The sequence below is a fragment of the Struthio camelus genome, chromosome 5, assembly GCF_040807025.1.
Source record: "Struthio camelus isolate bStrCam1 chromosome 5, bStrCam1.hap1, whole genome shotgun sequence".
Taxonomy (NCBI): Eukaryota; Metazoa; Chordata; class Aves; order Struthioniformes; family Struthionidae; genus Struthio; species Struthio camelus.
This window is the reverse complement of record NC_090946.1, coordinates 33,765,373-33,784,829: the sequence shown is the minus strand read 5'-3', so window position 1 is coordinate 33,784,829 and position 19,457 is coordinate 33,765,373. Positions and strand designations below refer to the sequence as shown.

The following is a 19,457-nucleotide window of genomic DNA, read 5'->3' as shown; positions in this document are numbered from 1 at the left end:
CAAATTGCAACTAGTTTTTCCTTACTGTACACAAGCTGAAAGTCATATAATGGCATTTCCTTACAGTGGTGATGTATGAGGTAGGATATGTTGAAATCTCTGAAAGAGAAGTTGCACAGAAGAACAAAATGCTGTTAATATAACCTGAAATTCAGACCTCTAGTATCTGTCCGCTGACACAAACTGCTTGGGCAATACAGTTTTCCACAGCCGCTGTTTTAGTGTTTTAGTGAATGAAGTTTTCTAATCTGATGCTCTTAATTTACCTTTGCAAAATGATTTATAAGGATCTTTGGTACCCACCCACCTTTACTGCTCAAATGGTAGCAGAAGTGGGGAAATGCTAGATTGCAAAGAACCATGTTTCTTTTCCACCTATTTAAATATGAATTCACGGATTTTAATATTGAGTTGTTATCACACAGTCTCTGTAGTATTTTCTACTACTGTTGCAAGTACTAGTAGAGATCACTAATCAAAAGTTAGGGACAAAGATTTCTTTTCCTCACTGCAGGCCAGATTTAAATCACTCACTAGCAGCAGCCACCCCACGTGGAGTAGCTCGCTTATGAATCCCAAATAGCGCACCAGGCTTCTGCTCCGACCTCTTCAAGCTGCGAACTGTGCTTTCCCTCCCGAACTAGGACCGCATCCCTGTCCCCTTCCCTGCTCTCTGAGCTCTGGCTGCTCCCACCATCGTGTCCTCTTGTCTCTCAATCCACCTCCAGTTCTTCGGTTTATTCCCTGGGCTCAGCTGAGCGGTCACGGGAGCTGCAGTCCGGGCAGCTGCCTGAGTACAGGGCTTTACCCTAGGAAGTGTGCAAGAGAGTTTGCCTCTCTTCCCCGCAGGGTAACAACTCGGCACGCAGAAAACCTGCTGTGGGTACAGCTGCTACACAGCAGTTGTGCATGTGTGAGCTCTTTTCTCTCTGGCTCGTGTAAGATGCTTCAACTTTTATCACTCTCTAAAAGAAGCAGCTACTTACTTTGCATACATCAAGAGCAGGCTGTCAAGCACTTACTACAGAGCAGCAAGTGCATAGTAACTTGCTGGCAGAAAGCAGGGCATGGGCTAAGCGTCTGCGTCCCCCAGAAGTAAAGCCCACAAATGATAACTTCACATTTGTGTACTCACCTGCCTGCAGATGCAGCCTCCCGGCAGCTGCGTTGGCAGCTCTGCACCAGGAAACCCAGTCCACGTTTTTACCCTGTCTCTCTGACAGCTCTCTGCACCTGGCTTGTTTTTCTGTTTGCTCTGCAAGGCTAGTTAGTGAGTTCACACGCAGGCCTGCCCGCCGGCCCGCCCGCCCGCCCCAGTACGCCTCTAAATGCCATAGGTGGGGTCATGCCTGTTAGCAGAATAGAAGCTGTGCAAAGACAGGTACCGGGCTTTTAAACGCTTTCATTTGTTTTCTGAGGTTCGCCGGCTTTCAGACGATAATATCCTTTGTTTGCATAGTATTATTATTATATAAAAGTCATGTTACCATATTTCATAAAATACTGTAATATCATGACACTGTACAATTACCTTGCCAGAGCAATGGTATTCATTGGCGAGCCTAGCTCTAGGATTGATAGTGTATCATGTCTAGCACTGAGCCGTACCTTACTTTTACCTTACTGTGTGCTCCGTGCTCTGTACTGTATGTGTCATTATCTAATACGTGGATGCTTCAGAGATTGTCTTCTGTTCAGGCAGTTGTTCTCAGCTGCCGCAGAGCTACATTTTATTCACAGATGTGTCTCCAAAGAGCTGGTGACTCCAAGACTGTCGCTTTGCTTCCCTGCTGACCGTTCCCCAAATTGTACTCTGATCTAGTTCCTTTCTGAAAGCAGCTGTGGTGAGATCCTGGTTTCCCCTGTGCAGTGTGACCGGCCGTGGACTGATTTTTGTTAACTCGGCACACTGTTTGTAGCATCTGGTCACCATTTGCCGTCAGCCATCAATGCAAGTTCAGAAGCATAAAAAATGACTAGATGAATTAATACTTGAATAAGATTCATCTCAAATCTTCTAAGTGAAGTGATGAGTGTTTTACTTATCTGGCAGGCCGTACAAAGTTTCCAGAAGAGGTTAGCCGTGCTGAAAGAATCTCATTTTTCAAAGGAACTTGGCAGGGCCAATATCTCACTCCAGCACAGCAGCCTGTGCTGAAAACCAGACAACTAGTGGAGAAGGCATTCACTCTGAAATAACATCAAAGGGCTGACCCTATCAGTGCCCAGCTGAGAGAGGAAACACCTCCAGTTTGGCAGTGTTTCTTCGCTGAAGGAGACACGCTTCCAGGTTTGGAATTCAGAAGTCTCTGAGCAGATAAGCAGAGGAATTACCGTGATCTCTGGACTCCTTCCAGACAAGATAAAGGTCCTCTGATAGTCATCTTCAGGATAAGGATTTAAGAGAGTCTTATAAAAATGTTAATACACTTCCTTTCACTGAGGCATTGGAAAGGAGTTGAGAATGTTCAATTACCTAAGTTTCATTTTGAAAAAACAGATTTTTTTTTCTGAAAGAATGTAAAGATAAAGGATCGTTATCTTCTTTCAGAAGTGTCTTTTATTTCAAAATAATAGCTAGTCTGGCAGACAGAATAATTGTTCCATCGTAGAACTATACCGATATTTTCTGTATATATACTTTCTCTCCACCTATTTCTCCTCCTTTGAATTTATTTTTTATATATCTTTGATGGACTATCATTATACAACAAAAATTTCTATACAGGAAAATACACATAATACATACAGCCATCTCAAAATGTACTATATGCAGCTAATTACTTATTCAAAACAACTGTTGGGGAGTTTTTTGTGAGAAGCAGAACTAATGACACCTGATTCCTACAGATTTGCATCCTGTGAGACCTGCGCCTCTCCCACCACTATAACCTCACTGCTGTTGTACCACGGTTGCTCAGTGGGTTTGCCCATCGTGGTACGGGCACATTCCTGCACCCCTTCCTCTTGGGTTGTGTAAGATGGAGCACAAGCTGTGCCCGGTTCTGCGCTACCGCTGCAGGGCCAGGCTGGGTGGAAACTACTGCTCTTGGGAAGGAATAAAGATTTCTTCCTGCCTTTCCCTCAGAGGAGGGCACCAACAAGTAGAGGCACCACATTTGTGCAGTGTTTATAAGAACTTACTGTCTCTAAGACTTAAAACTTCTACCTCTAGTATGGCTGAAGTTAGCCAAATTTTCAGAAGATTGTGGGGAAGGTATATGATGGATAAAACCACAACATTTCATAAGCCTGATTTCTGTAGGAGATGAGGCAGGAAAAACAAACAAACAAACAAAAAAACTATAGAAATGATTTTGTCCTTCACAGGCCTGAATGCTGCTTTAGTTCCTTCCGGAGACTGGATGCTAAGGCTGCTACTGAAAAATTCCAGCAGGATTTGGGTTTCCGAATGTTAAATTGTGGAAGGACAGATCTGATCAACCAAGCAATAGATGCACTGGGACCTGATGGGGTTAATACCATGGATGATCAGGTATGCCATATAACTAAAGAAAAACGTTCTTTGCATGAACACATTGTGTATCCACTTCAGTGGAGCAAATCAATGCATGAGGTCTTAGGTGTTACTTCTCCAAGGCCTTTCTAATTCGAGCTTGTGTTTTAGTCTGAAAATGTATCCCTTAAAAAAAAAAAAAATTAAAGCCTTGGGTGAATTGTTTCTTTATCAGTTGGAATGTTCCTTGGATGGCACGTCTCAGACACTGACGGAAGACAGGTTAATACGCTGGCTGTGAATGGAAAGTCTGATGCTCCCTTAACGCTAGGACAGTGTCAAAACTAAGCTTCCAAAGTGCTTTTTGGCAGCGATGCTCTCTTCTGGTTCCTCAGCTGAAATCCAGTCCGGGTCAGTGATGAGTGACCAAAAGGTGTTACTGTCTGATGGCGTTCAGGCAGTCTGTATGAAGTGAATTATAAATTCTCAGTACCGTTTGGAGTGTAGGACATAGCACAGAAAACCCTACTAGCGTTGGTATCACTTGGTAGCTTTGCAAGTCTGTCACGCTGAGGTAGCTATATTTTCATCTTCACAGTGTTCCCTGCTCAGCTGTGTTCTAACACAGGGACCGGGCAGTTTGTGGAGTTGTTAACTGCTTCTGCTTGTGCTCTCAGGCCCATCAAATAATAGTAGACTCTGTTCTCTGGGGCATCGTTCACTGCACTGAATTAGCTTTTAATTTGAAAAAAAAAAAAAATCCCAGATAAACAAACACTCATTATGGCTGTCACAGCAATGAGAATGAGCTGTCATTTAGGTAAGTCACTCTTTGTTTTGGGGTTTTTTTTCCAGATCTCTGAACTTGAAAAATCAAAATTAATCTTGAGGAGCAAGCAGGGAATGCAAAAATGATGTAAGCCAAAAGGAAAGATAGGTCTGTACAAACCTTGTAGTTCCAAAACCCTGGCCATGGCAGTAAATGTGGGCTTGTGCCTGCAGACCTGAGTTTTGAATTCTCCATTAAGTTCACTCATCTCGTAATTACAAGGATGCCCCCCTCCAAGAAACAAACACCTTTTTTTTTTCTCAATTTAAAAAAACTCCCTGTCTTTGCAAACGTGGCAAACTGCCTCAGATGCAGGAAGATGGGAATTGTTGCTGTTTTGAAGAGATGCCTTTGCAGATATATTGAAACTCCTCTATGTGTAGTTTACTTCTGGTATACGGCCGAGGTCTGTCTCTAAAGATGAAGCTGTATTATTACCCAAGGGGCAGCAGAGATGCTGCCTGTGGGAAATTTCAAACTTTCAAAATAATTAAGGGCAGGAAGAAGCTTTAAGAAGGGAGCAGGAATTGATTTTGCTAGGCCATTTCCTTCCTGGTCTTGGCTACTTCTGGAGTGAACTCTTTGCAAGTGAGACTCATTTCTCTCATAGTTAATCTCTGAGCCTTCATGGTTTGCTGCTAAAGGGGAGAGAGGGAGAAAAGGAGAGATATTGATTTATGGGATAGAAATACCGAAATATTGTAGCAAATAGTATTTTAGCAGTGGGGATAATATTTGCCAAATAAATTCATCTGTGTACATTTGTGTTGTTTTCTGCTTTTTGTTCATCTGGGTACAAATGATCCAAGAAATGATTTGGGGGCAGGGGGCAGCCTCAGGAAAGCTCCAGAGCTGTGACAATACAGGGACTGGGCTTTGGAGCGATCCCTTTGAGACTGAGGTCTTGCAATCTTGTCTCCTGGTTGTTCGGAGGAGACATTCCCCTTCTAGTCCCTTGTGCCCGCTAGGCACAGACACCAAACGTTTTGTACGCACACATATATGCTGTTCTTTCTTGCACATACATGCACACGTGCACACACACACACACTTTCTGCATGTAAAATTCAAACTCGCTCTATCATCTGTGACAGAAAGTTTTAGTGATGATTGGTACAAAAAAGGTAACTAACTGCCTCTTTTTCCCCTTCCTGAAGGGTATGACCCCACTAATGTATGCCTGCGCTGCTGGGGATGAAGCCATGGTCCAAATGCTTATAGATGCTGGAGCAAATCTGGATATACCAGTGAGTAATGGAGGGTCCTCTCCCCTCAAATATTCATCCTTGATCTGTAAACTAACAAGAGCAGTTATGAAATCTCTCCTACCAACTGAAGGCTTCATTTCTAGAAGCTTCTGTACCAGTCTCAGAAAAAGGCACTTCTTTCAGAAATCATTGCTTCAGGGATTTGTGAGATTTTTAAAAAAAATACCAAAAAAAAAACAAAAAAAGAAAAAAAGAAGAACACTTTGAAAGCCTCTTGGAACATGCGGTGCCTCCGATTAGGACTGGCGTTGGCAAGTCTAATAGGGCTGGAGGGGGTAAGAGGGCTGCCTTCCTGAAAGAGCTGCCACTAGAAGAAACCAGCAGGCCCATTAAAAAGGCCCAGGGGACTGGCCAGCGTGACTAGTGCTGGCAGCGTTCGCTAACCGGCATTAGTTACCATTCCCAGGGGTTGTCGCTTACTTACAAAGTGAAAAGCCAGATATGTAAAAGCCTAAAGGTATTGGGGGGCTGGGGGACAGATACTGTAATGGTTAATAACTATCTGCTTCCATTTCCCCAGGTTCCCAGCACCTCCCCACGATACCCTTCGGTCCATCCTGACAGCCGGCACTGGACTGCTCTTACCCTTGCTGTTTTACACGGGCATATATCTGTCGTTCAGGTAAGCAGAGGAAAGCCACCAGTCAGGAGTCTTTAAAGCAAACACTGAAGGACTGAAGTGTAGCGGTGAGCTGCGTGTTGGGCAGGCACCCTCACCGGCAGGCTGCTTAAGCATGGGTCGGTCATGGGCTCAGTGTGTACTTTTATGGAAGCCTTCTAAAATCAGTGAAGACTCATGTTTTCTGAAAAGGAGGAGAATGCAATTGATGCTTTTCTCAAAGAACTGCAAATTGATTCCTTACTTTTTTAGCAAGGCTTTGGTAACAGAAGCTAGTATAGCTCCTGATTCTTTGTTTTCAGTGTTGGTTCAAGGTTTACCAGTTCCAGAACAAAGCAGCACAATCATTTCTATGGTATTAGATGACCTGGTGCTTCATAGGGAGCAGCTACAAGTAGACTGCTTGATGGGGGATGCTTTTTGACAACATCAGATATTAATTGCTTTATACATTTACGTGTGCAAAAAATTAGGTGCATGTTCATTTCTGCTCTGATGGCAGCGTATGATTTGTAACCGTCTTTCATGCAGTTCTCAGGGATTACAAAGAACAAGACCTAACAGACTGTCATGGCCCTTGCACCCTCCCCTGCTCGCCTTTCTGTGGAATTACTGCAGGAGGCAGCAGAGTAGGGTGGGATCCTTGAAATCCTACCCTGACTCCAAGAGAAATTCAAAACTAGTCACTGCAGCTTTTCAGTTGCTGGTGAATTTAATTTACCTTCTGCTCAAAAGGGAAAAAAGATGCAAGCAGGTGGCGATTGCGCACACTCATTTTTTTTGTTGTTTGTGTACATTTGTAAATAATTACGAAGATTAGATTCTGGCCAATTGCCAGTGCAGTCTTTGGTATTATAAAGGTTGGACAGCCTCGATTGACATGAGAGGTGAGAGTGTGGCTCTCCCAAGAGACGTAGCCAAGTATATCAAAGCTCCTGTTAGACTGTTACCTGCAATGTTTGTTTCTTTTCTTTTGTTTGAAACGTCTAAAGCTTACATAAAATCTTTTCATTCAGAGATTGTTAGTAAAGGGTAGATGTCAGCTTTCTCTGAAATCGGTGCATGAAACCACGTGTCCAGTTAAGGGCTAGCATGTGATAATTGCATGGAAAAGTTGGTAGCTGGAGAGAGAAACAAACTAGCCAATGAACCTGTCCTTAATGCTCTACAGTTTTATAATGAAAACGTGAATGGAGGAGCTGTGTGCGCTAAGGCCAGTGTTATAATTAGTTGGGGATAGCCGAGACTTAAATTGTGACAATGTTAGACAACGCAGCCCTAGGCTCGGTGGCCGAACCTCCACGGCAGGCAGCACAGGGCTCTGACACGCATGGGCTGCTCTCGCTGCCAGCAGGAGGGGGGCAGCCCCTCGGCTCTGTGGCTACGAGTGAAACGCTGGGTGCCTGGACGCTGACTGGCACTAAGCCAGCACTAGCCAGCCGTAAAAGATCCCAGCATCTTGTAACCTTCTCCCCTTCATCTGGGAGAGGGTCGTTTCCCCCGTGAAACAAATGATGTAGCTGGATGTTCAGTGAAGCAGGCTCTGTGCACGGCAAATCGCTGAGGCTGCTGCGGCCTGCTTATCCGAGCTGCGCGGGGCGCGAGAGGTATGTCTGGCCTCCAGGGCTAATTCCCTGAAGGTACCCTGTTTCCTCTGCACAGCATGAAACTAAATGAAATGGACTTCCTGCGCTCAGGAGAAGCTCTGACTGCAGAGCCCCTTTGGAGCTGGAGAATTACATTAGCAAAACCATGCTCATATGGGAGATTTTTTTTTTTAAACAAGTAATAAATAGAAAAGAGCTTGTTTCTGAAATTCCAGTTGAACCACCTTTCACCAGAATAAATTCACCATTAAAAGTACAGTAAAGCAAAAGAAAATAAGAAAGCTCTAAATTGGCATTCATGCAGAGGCTTTAGCCATAGACTGAGGGAAGAAATGTGAGAGAAATTTGCCTTGCAATGGATGTTTTGCTTTAGCATTTGAGATGTCCCTTTGTGCGCGGGCACTCTTCATCATAAATCAACTGGTTTTCCTTTAGAAACACACAGTCTTTTCTGTTATGTGTTTCTGAATTGCTCTTTTCTCAACTCCTTGTCTTCAATGCGTCTTTTGCAGCTGCTCTTGGATGCTGGTGCCCATGTTGAGGGCTCTGCTGTTAACAGTGGAGAAGACAATTATGCTGAGACCCCACTTCAACTGGCTTCAGCAGCAGGTGAGTTAAGTGTGGCTGTGGCCCACTCTGTCTCGTGTTACCACACAGCAACCGCAGCTGACTCACGCTCAGGTCAGGTAGCTGTAAAATGCATTAGGATTCATTTTGCACTGCCTTCTAAGACATTGTGGGATATAACAAAGATTTCAAGTGGGTAGCACTGTGAGTTGGATACTAATAAATCAGCTTTTTTTCATTGCTAGAACACTAGCAAGAACCCAGTGTGGATTGGCAGTGACTAACAGCTTATGATGATGTGAATGAGTGACTCTGTTTCTCTCTCTCAGAGATGTTACAAAGTCAAATGCATGCCTGCAGGATGCTTTGAAAGCCTTAACTGGTTAGCATAAAAGTTGCTGGTACAGTCTGCCTGTTAGCAGTCCTATGTCATGCTTTCAAAGAGGTAGTAACAATGAAATCATCATTATTATATTTCTGTCATTTTTTTTTCCTAGGGAACTACGAGTTGGTCAGCTTATTACTAAGCAGAGGTGCTGATCCCCTGCTGAGTATGTTGGAAGTCAACGGTATGTCTTCATCACTTCACGAAGATATGAATTGCTTTAGTCACTCAGCCGCACATGGACACAGGTAAAGCTTCATTCATGTCCAGAAGAGAGATTTATTTTGGCTAAGGCTACCACTGCAGATATTCCTACATGACTTTATGTTACAGGTCTTGCCCCAGTCCCTGAGTGTGCAGTTCAGAAGATGGGGTTAAGCCTGTCCTGATAGCAAACATTTTTTAATTCAGCATAGTATCTCTGACTGTTCTGATTCTGATGTAGATAGTGCTATGTTTGAACCTTTTGGGGAACTGAACACTTCTTTAAACTGCTAGTTGCTTTCTGTTGCATCCCTTCAAGAAAGTTCACATAAGCCTTTCCTTGCTCAATAACTAGAACTTTGAAAAAAGAAAGGAGTTGTTACACTTTAGTCAAAGGTACAAAATGCAACAGAAATGTCTTTGCTTTTCTTATTCTCCTATTTGCTGGTCTAGCTCTGCAGCAGTAAGCAAGAGTGAATGGGAGTTGGTTCTAGGCCATATATGAGCAGATTATTAATTAAGTTTCATCTGAAGATCGATTATGAAGATAGTGGTTCATGTTCTGAGATGGAATCAAGTCACGTTAAGGTGGCAAAAATAACGTGGAACAGAATTTGGTTGACTGGATCTCTGGTTTCTGAGTGCCTGACCAAGAGATCAGTCATTAAAGCAGTGAAAAGCTTGTTTGGGTTTTCCATCCCTGACTGTTCGCAGGGTTGTTATTTTGAAATAAGACATTACTTAAAAACTCATCTAGAAATCCTTCCAAGCCTATTCCCAGAAAACGTTAGCATATTAGCATAACGAGCCAATTAAAACAGCCCCAAACCGCTCATGGAGATGGGGCAGTGATATCCAGAGGGTCTTACAGCAGAACAGCAGGCGTTTCTAGTAGCAGGTAAAGAATAGCTACCTTCCTTACACATAGCCTTGCTTTACAGTGGTGCCAAAAATGCACATCTAGGCCGAGTACGCTAGAGAAAATATCCCAAATTCAAACAAGGCCCAAAACTCAGCAGAACTGGATCTGTCTAATGCTGTTATTTATAGCATAAAACCATACAGTGCTCTGTTCCCATCCCACTATCATCTGTAACATCTAACTATGCAAACTGTGAAGTTCAAGGCTTATTCCTGAATCTATAGGGTAGAGTGATCCTAAAGCACAGAATTAAGCATTGCAATTCATGCCCAGTAGTGTGCATGGGTGCAAGGAGTGCGCCAGCTAGTGGCAATTCGGTGTCACAGCTGAATACTGGGGTGGATTTCCTGGGGATGGGAAATGTCTGTTGCAGATGGCTCCAGCTGTCTGTAGGGAGACAACGATGCAAGCTTTCTGAAGGTACTGTTTGGACGCAAGAAAGCCTATTTCTTGTAACTGCTATGTGAAATTCCAAACCAAAAAATTCTCCTTGGAATTAATGGTGCAGAACTATCATTTTTTATGGTTTCAGTTTACTCACACAGGAAGCAAATTTGACTCAAACAGCATAACAGTCCTTGAAGGTGGTCATTTGGGAGAAAACAAGGCTTCTAACAGACACGCTGGTAAAAATCTTCCTTTACAGCTTAAGATGTTACCACACTTAGGATTGGCAGAAGAAAGCACGTTTCCATGCCAAAGTAAAGACTGCAATAAAAATCAGTTTGTCCTAACACTCCGAAATGTGCGTTGGCACCATTAAGGCACAGAAGCGTATTCTGTTCTTCTGTCCTTGCTACCAGGGGATCAGTTTGTAGCATTGGGGGGGGGGGGGGGGGAAGAGTACCTGAAACGTTGCTGTGTCTGCCAGAGGATGTCTATCAAGGCCCAACTTTGTCATTGCGAAGGAAGTTATTTACTAAGCCAGATCTCTAAACCTGAATCACCACAGTGCTGCCTGAATTTTTGATACGTCACTTATTAATGAGTGACACCTCTTCTTCCTCCTCAGGAATGTTCTACGCAAGCTCCTGACCCAGCCCCAGCAACTGAAAGGAGATGTCCTCTCGCTGGAGGAGATTTTAGCTGAGGGAGTGGAGAGTGACACCTCCAGCCAGGGCAGCTCCAGTGAGGGGCAAGTCCGGCTATGTAAAACGAGAATGAAGGCTCTGCAGGAGGCCATGTACTACAGTGCTGAGCACGGCTACGTGGACATCACCATGGAACTCAGGTCCCTTGGTAAGCTGTTTTCTTCATTTGGGGCACTGTGCATCAAGCAGTATTCAGGGACTGAAACAGCTTTTTTTCCTCTGTACGTGTCACCTTGGAGTCTGTAACCCCAGCTGCAAAGCTGTCCCAAGCTTATGGGAATCATTTGTAATTTAAGAAGTCTGTAATTTAAATTAAAATTTGTTTAAGGCTTCTCACAAGTTTTTTCAAATTCCCATTGATCTGAGATGTCCCTCACTTTTGGAAAGCTGGCTCCTCTGTTCCCAAGAATGAGAACAGGGGCATCTCCCTCACTCTGATATTCTGACACCTAAAATTCAGTGCTAAAGAGGCTGGTCTCAAAAATACAGAGAACACCTGAGACTCAATGGTTTAAAGGTGAAAGAACACATTTGATCTAAAGGTAGGCGAGAGAGGCTTTCCAGTATGTGTGTCTAGACTGTTACAGGTTACCAGGAGAAAAGACCTCACACTGTTTGTGTAAGGTTAAGTATTCTTAAAGAGTTTAGTTCAAATACATATTGTGGTTCTGACTACTGATGAAGCTGGAAAGACAACAGGGAGTTTCTGGCCTTTAACAGTCAAGGGAGATTCTAACTTACTTAAGGTCCTGGTAACAATCCTCTGCTAGTGTAGGCAAGTCACTCAGTTTGCCCATGACCCAGTTCAGTCATCTTTAATACCACGACAAAAATATCTGCCTTCCACATGTTCACTTTAGATGAATTAATTGTAAAGCACTTTTGAAAATGTCAAGATCTACTTCAGTGCTGCTATTAGTGCTAGCAGCAGAAGTATCCACCACAGGTACTTCAGCAAACCATCATCTTTCACTATCCCTTTTGTTATGGCTACAGGAGTCCCATGGAAGCTCCATGTGTGGATCGAGTCGCTACGGACAACCTTCTACCAGTCTCGCTACTCGGTGGTACAGACCCTCTTACGGGAGTTTGTCACCATAAAGGAAGAGGACTATAATGAAGAACTGGTTAACGAAGGGTTGCAGCTCATGTTTGATATCCTCAAAACCAGCAAAGTAATCATTAATTTTGTAACAGTATCACGATCATTTGAGCCAGGCCTTTTGCTATTAGGCAAGTCCCTACACAACAAAAACAAGTAAAGTCTGTGCAAGGTCCCCACTGAGCTATGCTATAAAGATGGCCCTGTAGTGTTTATCTAAAACTATGTTCATATACAGCCCATTGACAGGAAATCACAAAAGCAGCCCTCATGGTAAAAACATTCATTTCAATAGAAATGAAAACTATTCTGTAAAGGCTAGTTTGGCAACTGGCTTTTGAAACCACGTGAATGTAACAGGAAGAATTACTAATAAAATTCCAGGCAATTAGCATCTTCTAGGAGTTTTCTGAACACTGCTTTTGTTCAGCAACGTTTTCCTTCCATTTTTTCTTTTACTTAATGGCTGCCTTTTTGACTGTTTTTCCTTGTTTTCAGTGCCTCTATAGAATGGATTTTTTTTTTTAATCCATGGTCCACAGGTTAGCTGTCCTAGCCAGAAAAGTTCACTTAGTTTCTACCATGTTCTTTTCCAAGAGGCTGTTGCCTTCCTTGTTACAAGGAAAGGGGTGCCTGCATTCTCACTGCAGCAGGGATACATTTGAAATGCACAGGCAGGGGAAGTTGAGGGGTATATATGGCTCTCGATACCTCCATAATTGGTTACTACAACATAAGTTTTAACAATTGTCCTTTAACAGCAAGAGATGTAACTATCTAACCAAAAACAATTACGGCGTATGAACTAGAGCCCAGTATCTGACAATGAATGGATGCTATGAATCAGATGCTACTGAGAACGTGCTGTGGCCTCAGCTGTTGCAGAGCAAGGAGTGGAGGGCTGAGCTTTTGCTGATGGGCTCTCTTTCCCTTGTTAGATGTTGGCCTGAAAACTATTACTGAGTGCATACTATCAGAGCGTACTTCTGTTCAGACCACGTGCTAGTCCTGCTGTTCAGAGGTTATTCTTCTAGAGTGTGGGTGTTACAAGCCTCAAGTGAACTCTTAAAGCATGTTTGAAATACGATCATTGATCATATTTCAAGTGATCATACCTGATGATACCTGTTCCATCTTCCTTACAGAATGATTCTATCAATCAGCAGCTTGCATCCATCTTCACCCACTGCTACGGCAACAGTCCTATACCTAGCATTCCTGAAATCCGAAAGACACTACCAGCTCGGCTAGGTGAGATGGTCACCTAAACAGTGAGCTTCTTGTGATTTTTTTTTTTTTTTCCAAAGCAGCCACAGTTTAAAAATATATATATGTTTTTTCTTACGCTAACAGATCCTCACTTTCTAAACAACAAAGAAATGTCTGATGTAACTTTCTTAGTAGAAGGAAAGCTGTTTTATGCACACAAAGTCCTGCTCGTTACTGCATCCAACAGGTGAGTCACTTTCCACAGCTAAGTACAGATTGCTAAGGAACGTTTAGTCCATTTGTGAGACTAGCTCTCAATCGCTCATAGTTGCGGTACAGCTGCTGCTAAGGATAAGGGCTATGGACTGTGATTTAGCTTTGCAGGATCAAGCCACATCTTTGCTCATGTTAAGAACAGTAGGAGAGTAAGGACTGGCTAGAAGAAAGTATCTTAGTATGTGTTAGAGATACGCAGGGCTGTACTGACATAAACCAACCGCTAATTTTCCCCCAAAACTTGTGCAGTAGTTAGAGTGCATATATCCAGCTGGTCACTGTTTCTCCATTCCCGTGTGTGATGCTCCTGCGTGTGTGATGATAGCTAGAGCTAGGCTTGCTCCAGAATTCCTGCAGACTGCATCCCTGACCTGGTACACTTGCAGTTATTTAGTTGCTTTCTCTGAAATTAGCAAGTTAACAGTGTTTTGCAACTATTATAACGTGGGACTGAATCAGACGCCGGCAATTTACAGGTCAAGTTGTCCGTGAAGGTCCAAACTAACTGCCACTGGATAAGAAAGAAATGTTTTGATCGTCAGCTATAAATTACGAACACAAAGAAGGATCTTAATTTTCTCCTTGCTTGAGCTGTTTGTCGATAGGTTATAAGGATTTGAATACTATTACAGCAATCTGTTAACACAAATGTATTAAAACCATTCTCAGGTTTAAGACCCTAATGACCAATAAAACAGAACAAGACAGCCAAGGCAGCAAGACTGTTGAAATTAGTGATATGAAATACAGTATCTTCAAGGTATGCAACTTATTCCACCTTTTCTTTACTCTTTTCATCCTCTCACATACTGTGGAAGCTAAGACGGCCAGGGCTTACTATCAGAGATAACTTACAAGTAGAGATTTGACTCTCTTTTAGCAGTATTCTGATCTGTATCAAAGCTTTTCAGCTAGGAACAATCTTGGAACAAAAAAAACTCCAGCCTATACTTTTATTTTCTTACTAGGGCAATTGACTCTCCCGCAAAGCGGGACAAGTCAGTCTTTTAGTGAATGTAGTTTTGTACTTTTAAAGGGTTGATAGGCACAATTTTCATGCTGTGTTAAGCAAAAAACGTAAGCCTAGTTAGAGCAACAGGACTGCCAAGCTCCATATTAATTCAAATCACATGATCAGAAATTGATGGAGTCTCTTTCAAGAAGGGCTTGAAATTGCGAATTTCACTTTGCTTTTATGACATTTCTGTATTTAATGGACCTAAGGGAGATTCATTCATGATGGAGAGAAAGTAGGGTACTTAACACACAACCAAAGAAAAAAGAAACAAGTCAGTGAAATGTGATAGTTAAAAGTAGTTCCAGCTTTCTAGCTCTGCATTTCAAATTAGAAAGAAAGGTACAGAACAGGGAAATCTGAAAGTGCAGAAAAGCCAAAAGGTTGTGTAACCGTTTCACTACAGGGTTGAGGATTTTCCTCTTTTTTCCTCCTTCTACGATGTATACAGAGCTGTTTGTTTGTCAGCAGTAGTGTCCCCTCTTCTAGAAGGGGTGAAGCTGGCCACAGGAATATCTTTGCTGTCTTGGAAAGGGGCTGCAAGAGTTTTGTGCTGTACAGACGGCATCCAAACTCTGCAGCTCAGACTACAACCATTAAAAAAAAGGGGGAGGGCAATTAAAAAGATTAAAAATTCAAGCCTCCTTAACAAAATTTTTTACATCAAAAGGTTTCTGAAGATAGGCTTTTGTTTAACTAGAGACAGCAACGAATCAAAAAGATTGAAAACAGTAACGCTTTCATAGAGTGAGACAATTTGATGTTAAATAAAATGAGGCGAGTTAAGGTGGTTATAGTGTTCTATAGTAATCTCAGGCTGCACTGAACTGGACCGCTAGAGATCTTTGTTCTGCTTAGGGATATGCTGAAAGTAGCTTTGCTACTCTACGCTTCCATTATAGAAATGAGAAAATTTTAAAAATAGAAGCTTAGTTTTGTTACCCCTGTTGTTAGAGGGGGTAAGCACAGCATGCAGGCTCCACACCTGTTTATGCAGTACCCAGGACACTGGGATGACCTGTTTTTCAGCACTAAATTTAGCCATTCCCAAGATAAGACAGTAGTGGTTTTGCTGGGGGGAGGGGGGGGGGTGCGCACATGTGGATCAAAGAGCAAAAGATGATACTTGCTCTCCCTGCAAACAATTATGCCTTTTCCTCGGGCCCCGACGGGGGGGGGGTGGGGGGGGGAGCTGGAAGCTGATTAGAAGCACAGCAGGGAGGCAGGCTGCTGGGAGGTCCCTGCGACACACGTGCACATGGCATGGCAGCTTCAGCGCTCCAGCTAGCTGGCAGCTCTGCGTGTGACCAGCCTGCCAGGCTTTACAAATCAGCGTCCAAGGAATATTTTTCCAAGGACGTTCCTGTTGCTCAGAGACACGCTGTCGCCCCCCCCAGCCTAAAATCCTCAACAGGCCCCTTTGCAAAACCTGAAGAAGAAAAGAGTATTAGAAAGTAGCACATTTGCAACACTAGAAAAATGCCAAAAGTGGCAGCGAGAGCCAGCACACCATGTGATTCCTGTCTGCCCAGGAAAGGGAGGACAGCCATTCACAGCCCCATGTGACTTCAGTGATAACAGCTTCATGCCTGGCCTGGCCTTCTTCCCATTGCAGATGCTGATGCAGTATTTATATTATGGAGGAACAGAATCTATGGAAATTCCCACCACTGATATCTTAGAGGTGAGACTCTCTTCTTCTAAGTCTTGCCAACTGCACTGGGGTATAAACAGAGCTTGAAAGGCAAAAATCCAGGAACTACCCACAAGCTTTCAATCTAATATGCTTAAAGCTTTGAAATGAGTTCACAGTTTTGAAACGCAATTGCCTGGAAATAAGAACAGCTACCAGTTCTTTTACAGTACGTCAAGGAGATGCTGGATAAAAATACATCGCTACAGCGCTACTGGTACCCAAAGTTGCCTTAAACTATCCATTGACCTTTACCTCTATAAATCAGTTCTTTTTAAAGAGATGCTCTATGAAGTGACTATGCTGTTAGGTGCTAAAACTGTTCTTTCTTACAAGCAGATAAATTTAAAGACACTGCTTTGACTTAAAGAGAAAGGGGATAACTTTACTGCAGCCTTGTACTTATTCCCCAACAAGCAAGTGTTAAACCTAAAAAGTATTAACTTTTTAAAGTAATTCCTTCACCCATGAGGTGGCTGTGCGCATCACAAAAATGGGTGGCAGCCTCCTTTGTGAGTCCTTTCTCTCCTAGGGGGGAGGAGGCAGGCAGCCCTGTCCCTTTGGTGAGGCACAGAAAAGGTGCAGCTGATCCTGCAGCTCTGGCGCCTGGAGCAGGCCATCCACCAAGGGGCAGAGGGTCTCAGGGAGGTCCTCTGAGAACAGGTCCACTTACAGTAAGGCCATTTAGTCACAGTGTGGTGTGATTAAAACTGCAGCTAAAGATTACAAGAAATTACTTTCTCTTTTTTTTTTCCTGAGGGGAGGAAAGAGGGCTTTGAACAGTCTGGGGCTTGCAAATCATGGTAGCAAAAGGTAGCACAAATGCATTTCCTGCAGGAGAAGCAAGCCTTTCCTAGCAAAGGGGGAAATTCTCTCTGTTGCTTTATCTAGGCATCCAGTAGCCTTTCTGTTCTTTCTTGAGGACTTAGACATTAAAAAGGGAGTCAGAGATCCTTCAGGGAAGAAAGCATTAGTTCCATTTGCCGCCTTCCCTAAGCATTTTCAGGTTCATGATCTCAAACGGCTTCTCTCTTGTCCTAATAGCTGCTGTCGGCTGCCAGCCTGTTCCAACTGGATGGCCTCCAGAGACACTGTGAAATCCTCTGTGCCGAGACAATCAGCATGGAGAACTCTGTTAACATCTATAAATATGCAAAGGTATATGCCAAACTGTCTTATTAAAGAATCACAATGAAGCAGCATGCATGCTTTCTGCCGTCTAGGTTTGGTAACTAGATACAGCAGGCATACAGTTGGTACCAGCGTACACAGGCTGTGCTAGTAACTCTATCCTAAACACAACCACAAATGCATTAAGTTCCAGTCTGTAAAGTCCTAAACAGTCCTAGTATGCTTCCTCTTCTAAAGCAATCATTTATGAAGTTCAGGAGAGACTCCTAAAGAGCACAGCAGAGGTGTATTAGCAAGCTGATACAGCAACATCATCCAACAAAGCAGTGTATAGAGGTTCAAAGCAGTAGGGCCAGTTGATCATAGCATGCTAACTAAGTAACAAACCCTTTCCCAGCACTCCCACTGGGAAAGTATACTTCTTAAAGCTCCAGAACTGGCATAAACTCTGTGCGGCATAAATATTCACCCGTATAGCAAACGGCCTAACCCATGTTATCAGTAAAATCACAGAGGAAATAGTCTACCATTTCTGGGGGAAAGATACCAAGTCAGATCCCCTAACGATGAGCAGTAAGACTACATAAGGGGGTGACAATGGGGTACACGTTTACTTTATGTGTAGTGGCAGATTGGTCCGTTTCAATTCCCGACTTGCACACTAAGCCATTTTTCCCATGGGACTCAGGGTGGTCTGTTCTGGCACCCAAAAGTTAAAAGGATGCAGTGGAAGAGAAGGGGGAAAGGAGTGTTCTCTACCGGCCTTTAGTACTTTTCATTACATTACTGTTTGCACAAAGCTTCAGGAACCTTGGTGGGGAGAAAGGGGAGGGGTGCGCATGGCAGTTCTAAATATTGAACTTACTTACATTTCATTGTTCTCCTGTTCTGAATCTTCTCAATGATTCTGAAGCAAAAGGAACCAGATCACAGCCAGAAAACCACCTGATGCGTTTTAGTAGCGTAACTTCCCTATTTTTCTACATTCAGCTCCTTTTTCTAGGGATTAAGTTCACATCCTAGGAACCATATTCCTATCACCGCAAGTTGTGTGCACCATCTGGCAACGCTTACAGTTTTACATCACAGCACAAACTCCCTACTTGCACAGCAAAAAAGGTATCTTGGCCACTTCATCAGCCAGCTGCTCTTTTCCTTGAAGGGGTGCAGACCAGTGGCTCTGCTAACAGCATGCCATCAGGAGAAGAAATTAAAAAAGCTCGAGTGCCTCTCTGCTTACACCTGTGCATGTGCAAAAAGCAGCAAAAGAAGTTATCAGGCATCCCAGGCCCTACCTTTAGTGCTTCTCCACTGTTACCATGCTCCATCCTTAGGCTTTTCCCTTTAATGTTTTCCGAGACAGATGAGAACAGACAAAAGGCACCAGCGTATCCTTTAGGTCTGAGACATACACAAAAGGCTAACAGATCTTGTTCTTTTCTGCAGATTCACAACGCACCTGAACTAGCCTCTTTTTGTGAGGGCTTCTTCCTCAAACATATGAGCTCTCTTCTGGAGCAGGACTCATTCAAACAGCTGATCTACAGCAGGAACAGCAAAGTGCAAGGCCTGGACCCTCTGCGTGACTTGCAGACAGCACTGGCCGGCCGCCTGCATTCTGTGTACGTCACCTCGCGGGTGTGAGGCGGGAACAAGGCAGTGACAGAAGCGCTGGTTCAAACTGCACTGGGCTGCATGATCAGGCAGAGCTGTGGCTTTCCTGTTTGCTTTCTGGAGTCATCAGTTCTTGCTGCAAGTCCCCTACCGCAGATGCCCCGTAGGCAGGGGTACTGCACCTCGTCCCACTGAAGGGGGGGGAGCTGGCTCCTCTGTGCCACGCTGCGTCAGAGAAACACGGTCACAGCATAAACAAGAATTGAGGATGCAAATGGAGAGCCTGACCTGAAGAGAAGATTTAAAACAACTGCCAGATTTAAACGCTGCCATTTAAACGAGCACAATGCAGGGCTATAGAGGAGTGAGGCAATTTACCTAGACTTAACACCTAATATGTAGACTTAAGTGTCTGTCTACACACCGTAACAGCCACCTACTTCATATGCATACATGTTTTACTTGTTA

The 19,457-nt window shown here is 43.5% G+C and overlaps 1 protein-coding gene across 7 annotated transcripts in view; it reads left to right on the top strand.

Annotated features, from left to right (window-relative positions):
* The window catches only part of ABTB2 (ankyrin repeat and BTB domain containing 2), a 169,817-nt gene extending 150,360 nt beyond the window's left edge, over window positions 1-19,457 (top strand). For 6 of the 7 annotated variants that reach the window (XM_068945447.1, XM_068945449.1, XM_068945448.1 and 3 more), the window contains 13 exons: window positions 3,331-3,496; window positions 5,444-5,533; window positions 6,075-6,176; window positions 8,293-8,389; window positions 8,845-8,980; window positions 10,871-11,097; window positions 11,946-12,124; window positions 13,197-13,302; window positions 13,405-13,507; window positions 14,206-14,296; window positions 16,167-16,235; window positions 17,289-17,402; window positions 18,822-19,456. In XM_068945447.1, the coding sequence (XP_068801548.1) occupies window positions 3,331-3,496; window positions 5,444-5,533; window positions 6,075-6,176; window positions 8,293-8,389; window positions 8,845-8,980; window positions 10,871-11,097; window positions 11,946-12,124; window positions 13,197-13,302; window positions 13,405-13,507; window positions 14,206-14,296; window positions 16,167-16,235; window positions 17,289-17,402; window positions 18,822-19,019 (1,678 nt within the window). In that variant the 3' untranslated portion in view covers window positions 19,020-19,456. Of the gene's footprint in view, window positions 1-3,330; window positions 3,497-5,443; window positions 5,534-6,074; window positions 6,177-8,292; window positions 8,390-8,844; window positions 8,981-10,870; window positions 11,098-11,945; window positions 12,125-13,196; window positions 13,303-13,404; window positions 13,508-14,205; window positions 14,297-16,166; window positions 16,236-17,288; window positions 17,403-18,821 lie in introns of all 7 variants that reach the window. The other variant, XM_009688422.2, reaches the window with a different exon arrangement.